Source organism: Saccopteryx leptura, chromosome 2 (assembly GCF_036850995.1).
Source record: "Saccopteryx leptura isolate mSacLep1 chromosome 2, mSacLep1_pri_phased_curated, whole genome shotgun sequence".
Taxonomy (NCBI): domain Eukaryota; kingdom Metazoa; phylum Chordata; class Mammalia; order Chiroptera; family Emballonuridae; genus Saccopteryx; species Saccopteryx leptura.
The window spans coordinates 18,779,576-18,792,111 of record NC_089504.1 but is presented as its reverse complement, the minus strand read 5'-3'; the positions used below and the strand labels follow the sequence as shown (position 1 = coordinate 18,792,111).

General features: G+C 53.0%; 1 protein-coding gene across 1 annotated transcript in view; it reads left to right on the top strand.

The window, feature by feature from the left end:
* The window catches only part of PAPPA (pappalysin 1), a 239,630-nt gene that overhangs the window by 192,477 nt on the left and 34,617 nt on the right, over nt 1-12,536 (top strand). The window contains exons 16-17 of the mRNA XM_066367327.1: nt 3,345-3,555; nt 4,144-4,315. Coding sequence (XP_066223424.1) covers nt 3,345-3,555; nt 4,144-4,315 — 383 coding nt within the window. The remainder of the gene's footprint in view (nt 1-3,344; nt 3,556-4,143; nt 4,316-12,536) is intronic.

Below are 12,536 nucleotides of genomic sequence, written 5' to 3'. Positions count from 1 at the left end.
TAAAAGAATGGAGAGGATGCATTGCCTGCCCTCGGGATGTGGGCAATGCCTGCAGCACAGGCAGGGCACAAAGCGAGGCAGACCTTACACCCTCTGGGCTTCCGTCCTGTACTTGCTCCAGGTTAATGTTCATCTTAAAGGCGCTTACTCCCAAGGAGATGCGGTCTTCTGTATAATCTTTTAAATAAAATAGTAAGCCTGACCTGTGGAGGTGCAGTGGATAAAGTGTCAACCTGAAACGCTGAGCTCACCAGTTCGAAACCCTGGGCTTGCTCGGTCAAGGCACATATAGGAGTTGATGCTTCCTGCTCCTCCTCCCTTTTCTCTCTCTCTCTGTCTCTCTCTCTCTCTCTCTCCTCTCTAAAATGAATAAAGTCTTAAAAAGAGATAATAAATAAAATAATAAAGTCAGGTACAGCTCTTGTGACAGTATATAATTATTTTCATAGTCATTCGAGACTGACATTTCCTTAGCAGCATTAGTAGACACACAGGCTGGGCCAATTTTACAGCCTTGGTTTTGAAAGATGAACCAACGAAGGTCAGGGTCACATACTTTCTGAAAGCCAGTCTCTGACATCGGCACTCTTCCCATCCACAAGGATCTCCAGGCTCAGAAATGCCATTCCCCAGTGTCCTGCGCCCAGTGCTTCCCTAGGAAACTGAGGCATGGAAGTGACCACAGTCTCAAGGGTCTCTTCCAAAGCCATTTACCCCTGTGGGCTACCAGAGCTCCACCCCTCTGAGGAACCAGGGTAGAATATTCCTGTCATTGCACCTCTGGAAATCGGCAGGTAAATCCACCAACACCATCCCTGGTTGAAAGCTACTTACAGGGTGACTCACACCTCGGGGCCGCGTGAGGGCGGGGCATACATCCATGACCAGAGTGAAGGGCCTCCCACGTAGATGGGGCTGCAGGGACAGTAAACGTCCTTCAGGGCACAGTGGGCAGGGCCAAGGCCAGGCGGGCATGGAGAGCATGGCCATCCCCTACTCTCTTCAAAGCGGCCTGCACAGTCGCGGCTGCCGCTGGGCACGGAGATGCTGATTCTGCAGCTCCCGGATTCTGTTTGATGTGGGGCAGGGGCATGTCCATGGTCCTGAACCACCAGTTCCTGCCTGGGCTATGAAGTTCATGCCTGTTTACCCTCACCCAGCATTTACATTTCTGCTTTGCATTTTTTTTTCTCGCTCTTGATGAACATTTTGCAGTTCTTATGTTATCTTGCCAGAGAGGAACTTCCACTTTCGCTGCAGCCGTTCATGATTTGCATAGTAGATGCGCTAGAATTCTTAAGAGCCCCCATGCTTTCTCCACGGGTATTTTCTCCTTCTTGGGGAATTCAGAGAGGATGTTCCCCCCCTCCCAGATCCTTTAGAACCCCTCTTCCCCCAAGCCTTTGTGACATCTGGGCACCCCAAACTGCTGCCCCAGTCACAAAAGCAATGCAGAACGCCAGCAGGCCGGTTGTCGTCTCTGGTCTTCTGGAAGCCTCTGCTTCTGTGGACGCCAAATGAATCATCCTTCCACACCCTCCACTCCTTTTACTTGCTGTAGAAATATCTGTAGTTTGTTTTTGCAGTATCACAGTTTATCAACATGGGGTCCTCCAGGGGGTTCACAGACACTAAGCTGTCTTGTGCTCACCAGATGAATCACTCCCACAGTGATGGGGGCGAGGAGCTTACAAGAAGTCGCACAGCCCCGCCTCTTCCTCCTGGTCCCCGCTCCACCTGCTCCACCCCCTCCGCGGAGCTTACCGCCTTTTAGCACACTGAGTCACTCACTTCTGCTGCGGTGATGTACTCTGTTCCTCCCCATCCAGGGACAGTATAAGCGCCAAGAGGTCCGAGTGGGAGGTTTGTTTGTTTGTTTGTTTTTTCAGTTTTGTTCGTCCCGGCACATGCAACTGTCGCTGGCATATCGTATGCGCCGTATGGATGTTCGTTGATGGCTTCTGTGCCACTCACTTGGTCCTTTCGGGTCTACTGATGTAGGTAGGCCAAGGGCTAGGAGGCAGGAGAGAAAGGAGAGAAGGAAGGAAGGCACGGAGGGAGGGAAAGAATCAAATTAAGAAATTCGGCGGCATTTTTTTCTGGACACGTTGGTCCCTGTTGTTGCATTCTGTCTTCTCATCACCACGAAAGGCAGGAGCGGCCGTTCCCTTTCCGCAGGTGGGACGTTGGGATGTGTCTCTGAGTACAGAGGATACGGGCTCTGCTGAGCATGGATAGCAGACTGCCCATTGGAAACAGTAACCGCCTCATAGCTACACAGAATTGGGCTTAAACTCCAGTTTGGCCTTTTCCTCACAAGGAGAACTTGGCCTGGCCACTTCCCTCTCTGAGCCTGTAGTTCCAAATACAATGTGTCATAAGACGGGAACCGCTGTGAGGATCCAGGAGGTCACACATCAGAGCCCCCCGTGCATAGCAGACGCCAGCTCCATCCCTATCTCTCCACCCTCCCAACCTTCAACTCAGACCTTCCCATCCCCAAACCCCAGAGCCTCCCTCACGCTTCCCGCCCTGGCTGTCAACACCATTCCCTGATAACCCAGAAGGGGAGAATTTGGTTGAGAAACCCAAGTTGGAGGTCCATCTCTAATCATCTTGGGGAGGTTTGGGGGCAGGCTGCATTGATAATATACGACCTGGCGGGGAGAAGCTGAACTCCCTGCGTTTCACTTTGATTTGCAATGTTCCCGGTCAGGCCAGCTTCCCGGTGTCAATCAGCACGTCTGGGAGAGCTGGCATGGGCTGCGGGGGGGACGTGCTGCTCTCTCAGCTGCTTTGGCAAAACTTCACGCGCACTGGAGCCCGAAGAGAAAGTCAGACCGTCCGATACCACGACGCCGGCCCTTCCAGGCGTGAGGGGAGCTAGGATCCGTACAGCGGCGCAGAGCCTGCGGCCGAGCGGCTGCTCGGGCTCACACGGCACGCTGCTATCAGAGCTCTCAGCAGATTCTGCCGGAGCTTACTCTGTCAGTTATTAGAAGGCAAGTGCTTTTATCCCTGGACTCAGATGTCCACCTGGCAAAGCAAGTAGGAGCGTGAAGGTCTCTTTCCTAAACAGTCAGGACGTTGGGGAGCAGCAGTTGGGAGCTTGGAATCTCAATTTGCCGTGGATCTGGAGTATGTCGCCCCCCAAGCTGCGTCTCCTTCACGGAGGCTCTCTTCATCTCCCTGGGTTCCCAGGGCTGTAAGTGCAAGGGTCTGGAATGACACGCGGAAGACCCTCTGCTTCTTCAGGTTGGCTTCCATCCCGGCAGCCCCTTGAGTTAGCGTGGCTCTCAGAGAGAGACCCCCGTCTGCTAACCTTGCCTGTCTGTCGTTTCCAGGCAACAACAGCCTGCTGACCTGCATGGAGGACGGGCTGTGGTCCTTCCCCGAGGCCCTGTGCGAGCTCATGTGCCTGGCTCCACCCCCGGTGCCCAACGCGGACCTCCAGACCACCCGGTGCCGAGAGAACAAGCACAAGGTGGGCTCTTTCTGCAAGTACAAGTGCAAACCTGGATACCACGTGCCCGGCTCCTCTCGGAAGTCGAAGAAGTAAGTGCGCCTGCAAACAAGCTCACAGGTTCCAGGGAACGGGAGAGGCGCATCTGGTTGTCTAATTAGAAGGAAGGGCTCATTTCTTTGCTGGAAGCAAAACCCATTCAGTGTTATGGGAATCTCAAAGGACTGTGTTAAGAACTGCCTCCTGGCTGTGTGACCTCATGCAAGTGACTTCTCTTCTCTGAGCCTCTATATTTAAACAATAAGATGAAGGTGATAATAGGAGTTATAGTAGGGGATTGAGAAGAATAAATGAGGAAGTACATGAAAAGTGCTTGCACAGTGCTCAGTAAATGCTGGGTGCTAATGTCATCAGTGTCGGCACCAATCGGCACTCTGGAAGCAAGGGAGAAGGCAAGGGTTAGCACGGCTTGGCTTTTATTCACATGTAAGTCCGATGAGCCCTGGAACTCTCACTTGCCCCTGTTGAAGGAGTTCTATGCATGAACCCCCCCCCCATCACCCAACAGCTCAGGGGGGGAACCAGAAATGGGGAAGGGAAATGAGAGGCACGGGGGTGTTTCGGGAGAGCATGGGTCTAGCCATCTGGGCCTTGAGATGTCTCTTCTCTCTTCCTTGAAGAAGGGCCTTCAAGACGCAGTGTACCCAAGATGGCAGCTGGCAGGAGGGAGCTTGCGTCCCTGTGACTTGTGACCCACCTCCACCAAAATTCCATGGGCTCTACCAGTGCACCGATGGCTTCCGGTTCAACAGCGAGTGTAGGATCAAGTGTGCAGACAGCGACACCACCCAGGTAAGGCTTCTTAAACTTGAGATCAGTACGTTGGCCCGTCTCCTGTCTGCTTACCGAGTACCGAGCTGTATGTCAAGAACCACTCCTCCAGGAGAGGCTTCTGCAGATGCCAGATTTGTATAATAGCAATATACCAATGCAGAAGTTAAGACACTAGGTTCTAATGGTCTTTCTTCGTCATCTTCGTGAGCCTTGTTTTTTCCCCTGTAATCCCATATTTTATTTGTTCAGAGATTCTTAGCTTTGAAGAAGGAAATCATATATGGAATATCAGTATATAAATTCAATCAAAGCTAAGTTACTCTGATAGGAGTGACCAAGGCTGTTATGTCTGCCAGCTGGGCTGAGTGCAGGTTGCACCCTCAGGCAGTCCTCATTCGTCTTTATTGTTGGGTACCCAATGCCAGGCCCTGCCAACCACCATTCTCACTGCCTCCCAGCAATTACCAAGTCCTGCCTGTTCTTCCTCCAAGACATCTGAAGTTCTCACCTGTCTTTTATGCCACCACCCTAACTTAGGCCACCAAGATCTCTTTCCTGGGCCACCATGCAGTTTTCTGGTCATCTCCCTGCTTCTATGCTCTGGTCTTTCTTCATTGTGGTGTCCACATTTCAGCCAATTTGGTTTGTTTAGAGTATAAATCTGATCAAGACAGCTCTCTGGTGGCCCTGGCCAGTGGCTCAGTGGTAGGGCATTGGACTGGCATGTGTATGTCCTGGGTTTGATTCTTGGTCAGGACATATAGGAAAAGCACCCATCTGCTTCTCCATTCCTCACCCTCCGGCTTCTCCTTTCTCTCTCTCTCTTCACCTCTCACAGTCATGTCTCGATTGGTTCAAGCACATTGGCCCTGGGCACTGAAGATGGCTCCACGGAACCTCTGCCTCAGGTGCTAAAAATAGCTCAGTTGTGAGCATGGCCCCAGACAGGGGTTGCTGAGTGGATCCTGGTCGGATCCTGGTCAGGGTACATGCAAGAGTCTGTCTATCTCCCTTCCTCTCACTTGGAAAAGAAGAAGAAGAAGGAGAAGGAGGAGAAGAAAAACAGATCCCCAGCTTTAAGCCCTTGTGATCCAGCAACTCCCCTTTCCCTTAGGGTAGAATCCCCACTCCTCAGGGTGACAGCTGAGACCTTTCCTCCATCACCAGGAATACTGATCTCACCTCTGCAGTCTCTCCCTTTCCAGCTGCACCCCTTCTGCCAGGAACCTGTTCTTGATGTTCCTCCACTGTTGGGCTCAGTGACCTTCCTCAGGGTCCCCCCTCACAGCACTGGACACAGTGCACTGAAATTCATTTTATACACCGTCCCCTATACCTCCCACTCCAGGATGTGACATCCGTGACCACATATTTAATCATCCCCGTGTTTTCAGCACTGGGGACAGTGCCAGGCACCTCGTCGGGGCTCAGTAAATGACAGGGCAGGGCAGAGCAGCAGTGACCATCCAAGCCGATCTCCTCATTTTCTAGTTCAGAACACTAAGAGAGAAGTCACTCGAACCACCCACGGTGACACAGCGGGGGTCGTCCGAGCAGAATCAGAACCCACACTGTGGACAGACTGATCCAACAGGCACTACCTGAAAGTCCTTGCTAGTGCCAGCTCACGGATGTGTGTGTCCCCGAGCCCTGACTTCCAGGGAAGCAGAAGGAGGTGCTGGAGCAAGCGCAGGCCCGAGATCACCACGGCCTTACGCAGGCCGACCGACTTCCCCCTCGCTCCCTTACATAAAAGTGTTGCTAACAGTTACCCCGACTACTGAGCCAAATAATATTCTGGCCGTGGTCATGTTATCAAACTGAAACCCAGTCTGCCTGGAGCTTGCCAAGTACCTTTCATGGCCAGTTTGTATCTAAAGGAGAGGAAAATGTAAATTTATCAGACGACTCGAGCAGTCCTGCTTGGCAGCTGGCGGAGAGGCTAGACGCAGAGGAGCAGGGTATTGCTTACCGGCTCGCAGAATGAGGGGGCGCGTGCCAAATGGGCTCCTAATACAATTGACGTTTCTAGTTTGTACTGCGAATGAATTTCCTCTGCCCTCAGACCAGGGGACGGAGAGCCAAGTCTAGTATTCACCTCAGATCCCCTCTCACTGCCTGTAAACACGCAGAGATGCACGGCCCAGAGCGCCGCGAGTCAAACAGCTCGCACGGAGCCGGGAGGCTTTGCCTTCCAAACAAGTTCCAGATCCTGGCAGAGAGGACGGAGGTTGTTGTCGGGGAGTTACACACTCTCTCTCTCTCACCACCACTAAACACAAATTAACCAATAAAACCTCCAATTGACGGATTCCTGGGGAGCCAGGACCAGGCTGGATCTCACGTCCGAGTTCGAATCCTGGCTCCACCACCTACTAGCTGGAAAACCTGGGCAAGTTATTTAACATGTGAAGCGTCAATGTCCTTATACCTACCATGGGTGGCGGCGGTGGCGTAATACCTGCTACCCTGAGAGTTTATTCGTACAAAAAAAAAAAAGCAGTGTCTGTCCACGAGCACTGCCTGGAATCATGCCGTATACAACCCGCTCCGCCATCCACGGCTGCCCTGGGGAAGGCACACCCTGCCTTTCCGGTCACTTCTAGTGGGGATAATCCCTGCTGCTCTCTGTGGGCTCCGACAGAACTAAAACACAAACGCAACGGCTTGAAAGTCAGCCCCAGAAAGTCAGAGGAGGGGGCACCCATCTCGCATGAGAGACCAGGATGTGGGGTGGGGAGATCAGTATGACCCATCGGGAAACCCGGTCTCTCGCTCAAGGAAACCTGTAGACTACATAGATTCTGCAGACGAGCGCTCTCTGGTAGAACTTTGTGTAGTGATGAAAATGTTCCCTCTCTGTGCTCTGCAGTCCGGCGGCCACTAGCCACACGAGGCGAGGGGGCCCCTGAAATGTGGCTAGAGTGACCGAGCAGTGGAATGCGACACTGTCTATGATTCTGAACAGCTCAAATTTAAACGTAAACAGCCACATTTGTATAGTGGCTGCCCTGTTGGGCCGTTCAGCTCTGGAATGTATAGTATTATCCTTGTAAACCAAGACAAAGAACCTTAATAAGAACAGCTTTCTTATTTTTAAGTGTTTCCTGGACACTAAACTGGTGTTGAAGACTTTCCCTTATTTTGAGAACCTTTATGTGTGTGTGTGTGTGGGGGGGAGCTTTGAAAACAAAACCCCAGGTCTGCCCATTTGACAGGTGAGGAAGGGAGGCTCGGAAGGCCAAGCGCTGGCCCACAGTTGCGAGTTAGTAGGCGGAGGTGACTGAGGCACCGCCTTGCTCTTCCCTCTGCCTCTAGGCACATCCAGGGCAGGCCAGTGGCAAAGGCAGGGACTCCTCCCCAGCTGACCGGAGAAGTGCTAATTGTCTCAGCATTAATCCAGCTCAGCTGCTGCTGAGCTGTCCGAGGTGATAATTCAGGCTCAGCTCTTGTAAATACTGTGGGGCTCTGTCTGCGATCACAGGAGCAGGCCACCTAGGGATGGGGACAGGGTCTGCGGGGGATGCGTGCACAGAGGCTAGAGCAGGAGAGGACAAGGCTGAAAGTGCTGTGTGTCCAAAGCCACGCGCTTCAGGTTGGGTTTCGGCAACTCAGCAGGAAGGAGCAAGGGAGGGAGGATGGCAGCGGGCTCCATATGCACTTAGTTCGTGACATGGTCACAGAGGGTGGCTGTAAAAGCCTCCAGCCACCGGTGGCATGTGGCTGGCCCTGCCCTTCTGGGTTCTGCTGTGGGCACAGCGTAGCTCTCATATACAGTGCCTCTGCAAGCAGGTGCCACGTCCCATTTTCAGGGGGTCAAGTGCTTCCCCAAGCACCCAGGGCTTCCTAGAGGAAGTCAGAAACAGCACAGACCCATGTGATGTTAGCAGTGGGCAGGATCACAGAGCCCCCCCTGCTGCCACCCACTTACTTTATATATGGTGCCACTGGAGCCCAGAGAAGGGAAGGCGCTTACCCCAAGTCACACAGGAAATTACCAGCAGAGTCAAACCTTCAAGTCTCAGCTCTCCTAACCACGTCATCACGCAAGCCACATTTTTCTGCCCGTTCTGTACCTAACTTGGAGGAAACACATGCGTGTGAGGCCATTGACAGGGAACAGAGGCAGCTAATTACTAATTAACAGCAGCTGCAATGTATATTGAGCATTTACGCCACGACCGTGGCTGGGTTCCGTGCTTTGCAGAGACGACTTCATTTAAATTTCACATCATCTGGCATTACTGCCCCATTGTGCGGAGGAGGGGGCTGTGGTCCACGGAGGGAAAGTTGGACGGGGGAGGACTGAGGTTCCCAGTTCCCGTTACCAGGTCAGGCCGCCTCCGGAGCTTAACTATTTAAAGCCTGCACGGCACTTCCTGGGCCTGCCTTGCCCTGATGCGGCCACATTTCTCTCGACCATTATTTTGCTTACTTTTTTTTTTTTTTTTTTCCCCTGCTGAGTAGATGAAGTCTCATTCTCCATCTCTCATCACCTCCCCTCCTCTGCCTCCATGGTAGTGAAGTCACAGAGGCTTACAGTCAAGAGACCCGATCCTGGCCTCGGCCACTAACAGGACCGGCCACATTGCCCCCCCTTATTCTCGCCGCTGTCATTTCTAAAGCGGGGGTGATGACTGGGTTGATCCTGCCTTACCCTTAGAGACGGTGCAGCAGAGTGGTTACAGGGCTTAGCGAACTCTTAGCCCGACGTGTATGTCTGACTGCTTCCCATACGCTGACTCGCACTGTCCTCATGATGATTCTCGGGTCGTGGACGCCATGCCCATTCAACAGAGGAGGACACTGAGGCATGGGAAGTGAAGGGACACAGTAGGACGTTGTAGAGACGGGGTTTGAATCTAGGCGCTTTGCCTTATGTTCATGCCCCTCACCATTATACCGGCATCATTTCCAAACTTACTTTTTCACTTCCTAGCTGAGCCTTAGTTTCCCCATCTGTAAAAGGGACATAATTTCTGCTTGACCTCATTGTTAAAGGGAACGTCTAGATGTGTGGAAAACACACGGCACATAATGGGTATTTGATCCTATGATCACTCTAAGCCTTCAGCTCTCTGTGGACCTGTGGGCCTGAGGAGCATTTGAGAGGGCCCAGCCGGCTTTCTCTGCAGACAGGTGCACAGGCACAGAGAGGCAAACTGTGGTGCCGAGGGACGCTCAGCCCTCCGTGAAAGATTGCACCTTAGTGACAAAACTGCATTTGTAGCCAGGTACACCAGTGGGCTTTGGCCTTCCCAGATCGGATGAGCAACGTCAGGTCTTTCATGGTCCAACTGGACCCAACATCCAGGATCCGCTCATCCTCACCAGGTGTTTGGGCAAGCCCTGAGTCCACCAAGAGTTAGCTCCAGAAAGTCTACTGAGCAGAGAGCACGGCAGAGGTGTGGCGGTGGGAAGCAAGAGAAGCAGGCAGGGGAGGCCCAGAGACCACAGGCCAGGAGGAAGGACGTGCGTGCAGCAAGGGACGGCGCCCGTGTGCTGTCTAGGCCCCATCGTGGAGGCCCTGGACTGCCGGCCTACGAGCCTGCCTCGTTTGGAAGGCTGTGGCATCGCAGCAGAAGGAACCTTTTAAAGCGGATTTAGGCAACAGGACAAAGTGCCCGATGAGCTGGGCAGGAGGGAGAGACACTGGAGACAGCGAGACCAGTGCCCACACGCTCCCGCCTTTTACAGCGCACCCTTCCCAGTTTGAAATTCCCTGAGCAGATTCCAGCCTGTTCTATGTAACACACTCCGTGCTGCAAGCGGAGCTCCCCCGCCAGCCCTGGCCTGTGTAGTGCTGAGGTCGGCAGCCCTTCAGGGGCTGGAGGCCAAACGCATCACAGCCTCAGGCCAAGGCTTCAGGAAATTGGGGTCAATTTCCTACTCCCCCGGGGGCCCAGTGGAATCATGGGGCCTGGAGCCTGGGGCTCTGGGAGGGAGAGTCCGGGTTCTGTGAAGCCACAGGAAGCCTCTCAAACGTATCCTGAGCTCACACGGAACATCTCAGGGTGGACTGAGCAAGTCATCCCGCAGCTGCGAGCTCAGGATGGGCTACCCTTCTCCCGTGGACAGAGGTTTCCACTGCCATCGGGCCCTCCACGTGCTGGCCCGGGAGAGGCCTGGCCAGGGACTCCCTCTCTTTCCTGAATCCTGTCTCCTTGCAGCTGTTTTCCCAGACAGGGGAGCTTCAGCCTGCGTCAGCCCTTTTAGATAGTTTGTTCATTTCCTCCTGCACATACTCATTTCATTCTTTTCCTCACTCACTCTCTTCTCCATTTACTCAGCTACTCACTTATTGCCTCATCCACACATCCATTTATCTTCGTGAATTAAAAAGATTCATTCTGTAACTTTCCATCTATCTCCCCCACCTTTTGCTAAACAAATAGTTCTTGAAAGAATAAAGAGTTCTACCGAGTGATGAATGAATGAACCGAGGGACAGCACCCACTACACATTGCAGAAGGCCCTGAGGCCATACACAGGACGAGGGCACCTTCCTGGGTCTCGAGGAGCTCACCATCTAGGGGGGACAGATGGTAAAGAGGTGATGCACTACAGACACCTTTCAAGAGTGTGCTCTGCAGAATTGGGGCGCCATTAGGACAGGACGGCTCGTGCCAGATGATGTATGTACATGGGCAAGAGGCAGAGGACTCGACAGACAGAGGGCGGCGAGCACAGAAGCATGGCAGGGTGAACCGGCTCGTAGTGCCCTCGAGAATGCAGGCAATTTAAGCTGAAGTTCAAGGTTGGTGATGGTGTTGCAGGGAGCAGCAAGCAGGAGAGAGAGACAGAGTTAAGATCGGGGTGGGAGGCGTGCTCTGGGGTCCGCACACAGGAGCTTCCGTGGGAAGCTGAAGGGCATGCGAGCCATTCCCCAGACTGCTGCCACGGTCAGCTCCTCTGGCCTCCATACTGTCTCTCCCTATCCTAAGCTTGAAAGAGACGCAGAAGATACAGCCTGTTCTCAGGTAGATGGGCCCCCCACCCCCACCCCCACCCCCGTGCATAAACCATGCATGGTTCTCCATTTCCAAGGGGCAAAGTCCACATGTAAGCTGACATTGACGGTCCCACACCTTATTAGCATTACCAGCTCAATCTCCGCCACCCATTTTCTCCTTGGGGTCACAAGACCGGCGGGGTTAAGGGGCTCTCTGCTGCTAGCAGAACCTCCCTGTATTTGCACATGCCCATCGGCCTTCTAAAAATGTCCTTCCACCCGTTCTGCCTGTGATTTTACGCTTCCTTGAAAATGCGGTTCCATATATCACCTCTTCTATGAAGCCTTCCCTGCTTTGCCCTCTCACAACCAGAGACTGTTCCTGTGTACACTCAGCCCTGTCACCAAGCACAGTCCCCCTGCCATGGCTCGCTGCTGACATAGCTGACTTTTCCCTGGCTCACTGGGACAGATACTGGCTTGCTTTCCATCTGGATCCCCACGGAGCTGGGCACAGAACGGGCATGAAGAAGCGGTCCTTGAATTCAGAGGCAGTTCTGCGATTTCTACAGAGCTGGACTCTGTTGGCAGCTTAGCTTAGACATTGAAGGGGCGTTCGCAGAAGGGGCCGTGCCCGCAGGCTGCTTGTGCCTACCACACGGTGGAGATTGAGGACCTGCGTGTTGCTTATTTAAGAGTTGAGGGAGGGCACCCTCGTGGTGCCCTTATTACTGGAATGGAACAGAATGATGCCAAAGGAAGGAAGGAAAGAAAAAGAAAGAAGGGAAAGAAAGCCCTGCAAGGACCAGCTACTCAGCTGGGCCCCGATGGCTGAGTTAGCACAGAGCGGAGCCCTGGTGTGGGCTGTTTCTCACTGGTGGAGAGGAAGCGAGCGCGCTGTGTGCCGCCTCTCGCGATCAGCTGCAGGACCCACGCTCTTCCTCGCTGAACGAGCAGGTGCATTTCGGCTCCTACCTTCTTAGTTAAAAAACAAAACAAAACAGAACAAAAAAACAGCCAGCAAACTAAATCTCTCTGATTGAAATCTCTGAAAGAAAACCAAACTAGGCCTTTGGGAGCCTGGGAATTAGGCTCTCTGGGAAGCTGTGAGGCAGCTCCTTCCCACACCGAGTCCTCCCTCAGTTTCCCCAGCTGTAAAATGGAGGTATGACCAATGACTTTGTTTTGGAGCAGTTGGATTGGTTCTAGTGTTAAGAAATTGTTTTTGGAACACTTTCAGAACTCTGGGGAGGTGAGCAGTGGTTTCCTTTATTTATTTTTTTTATT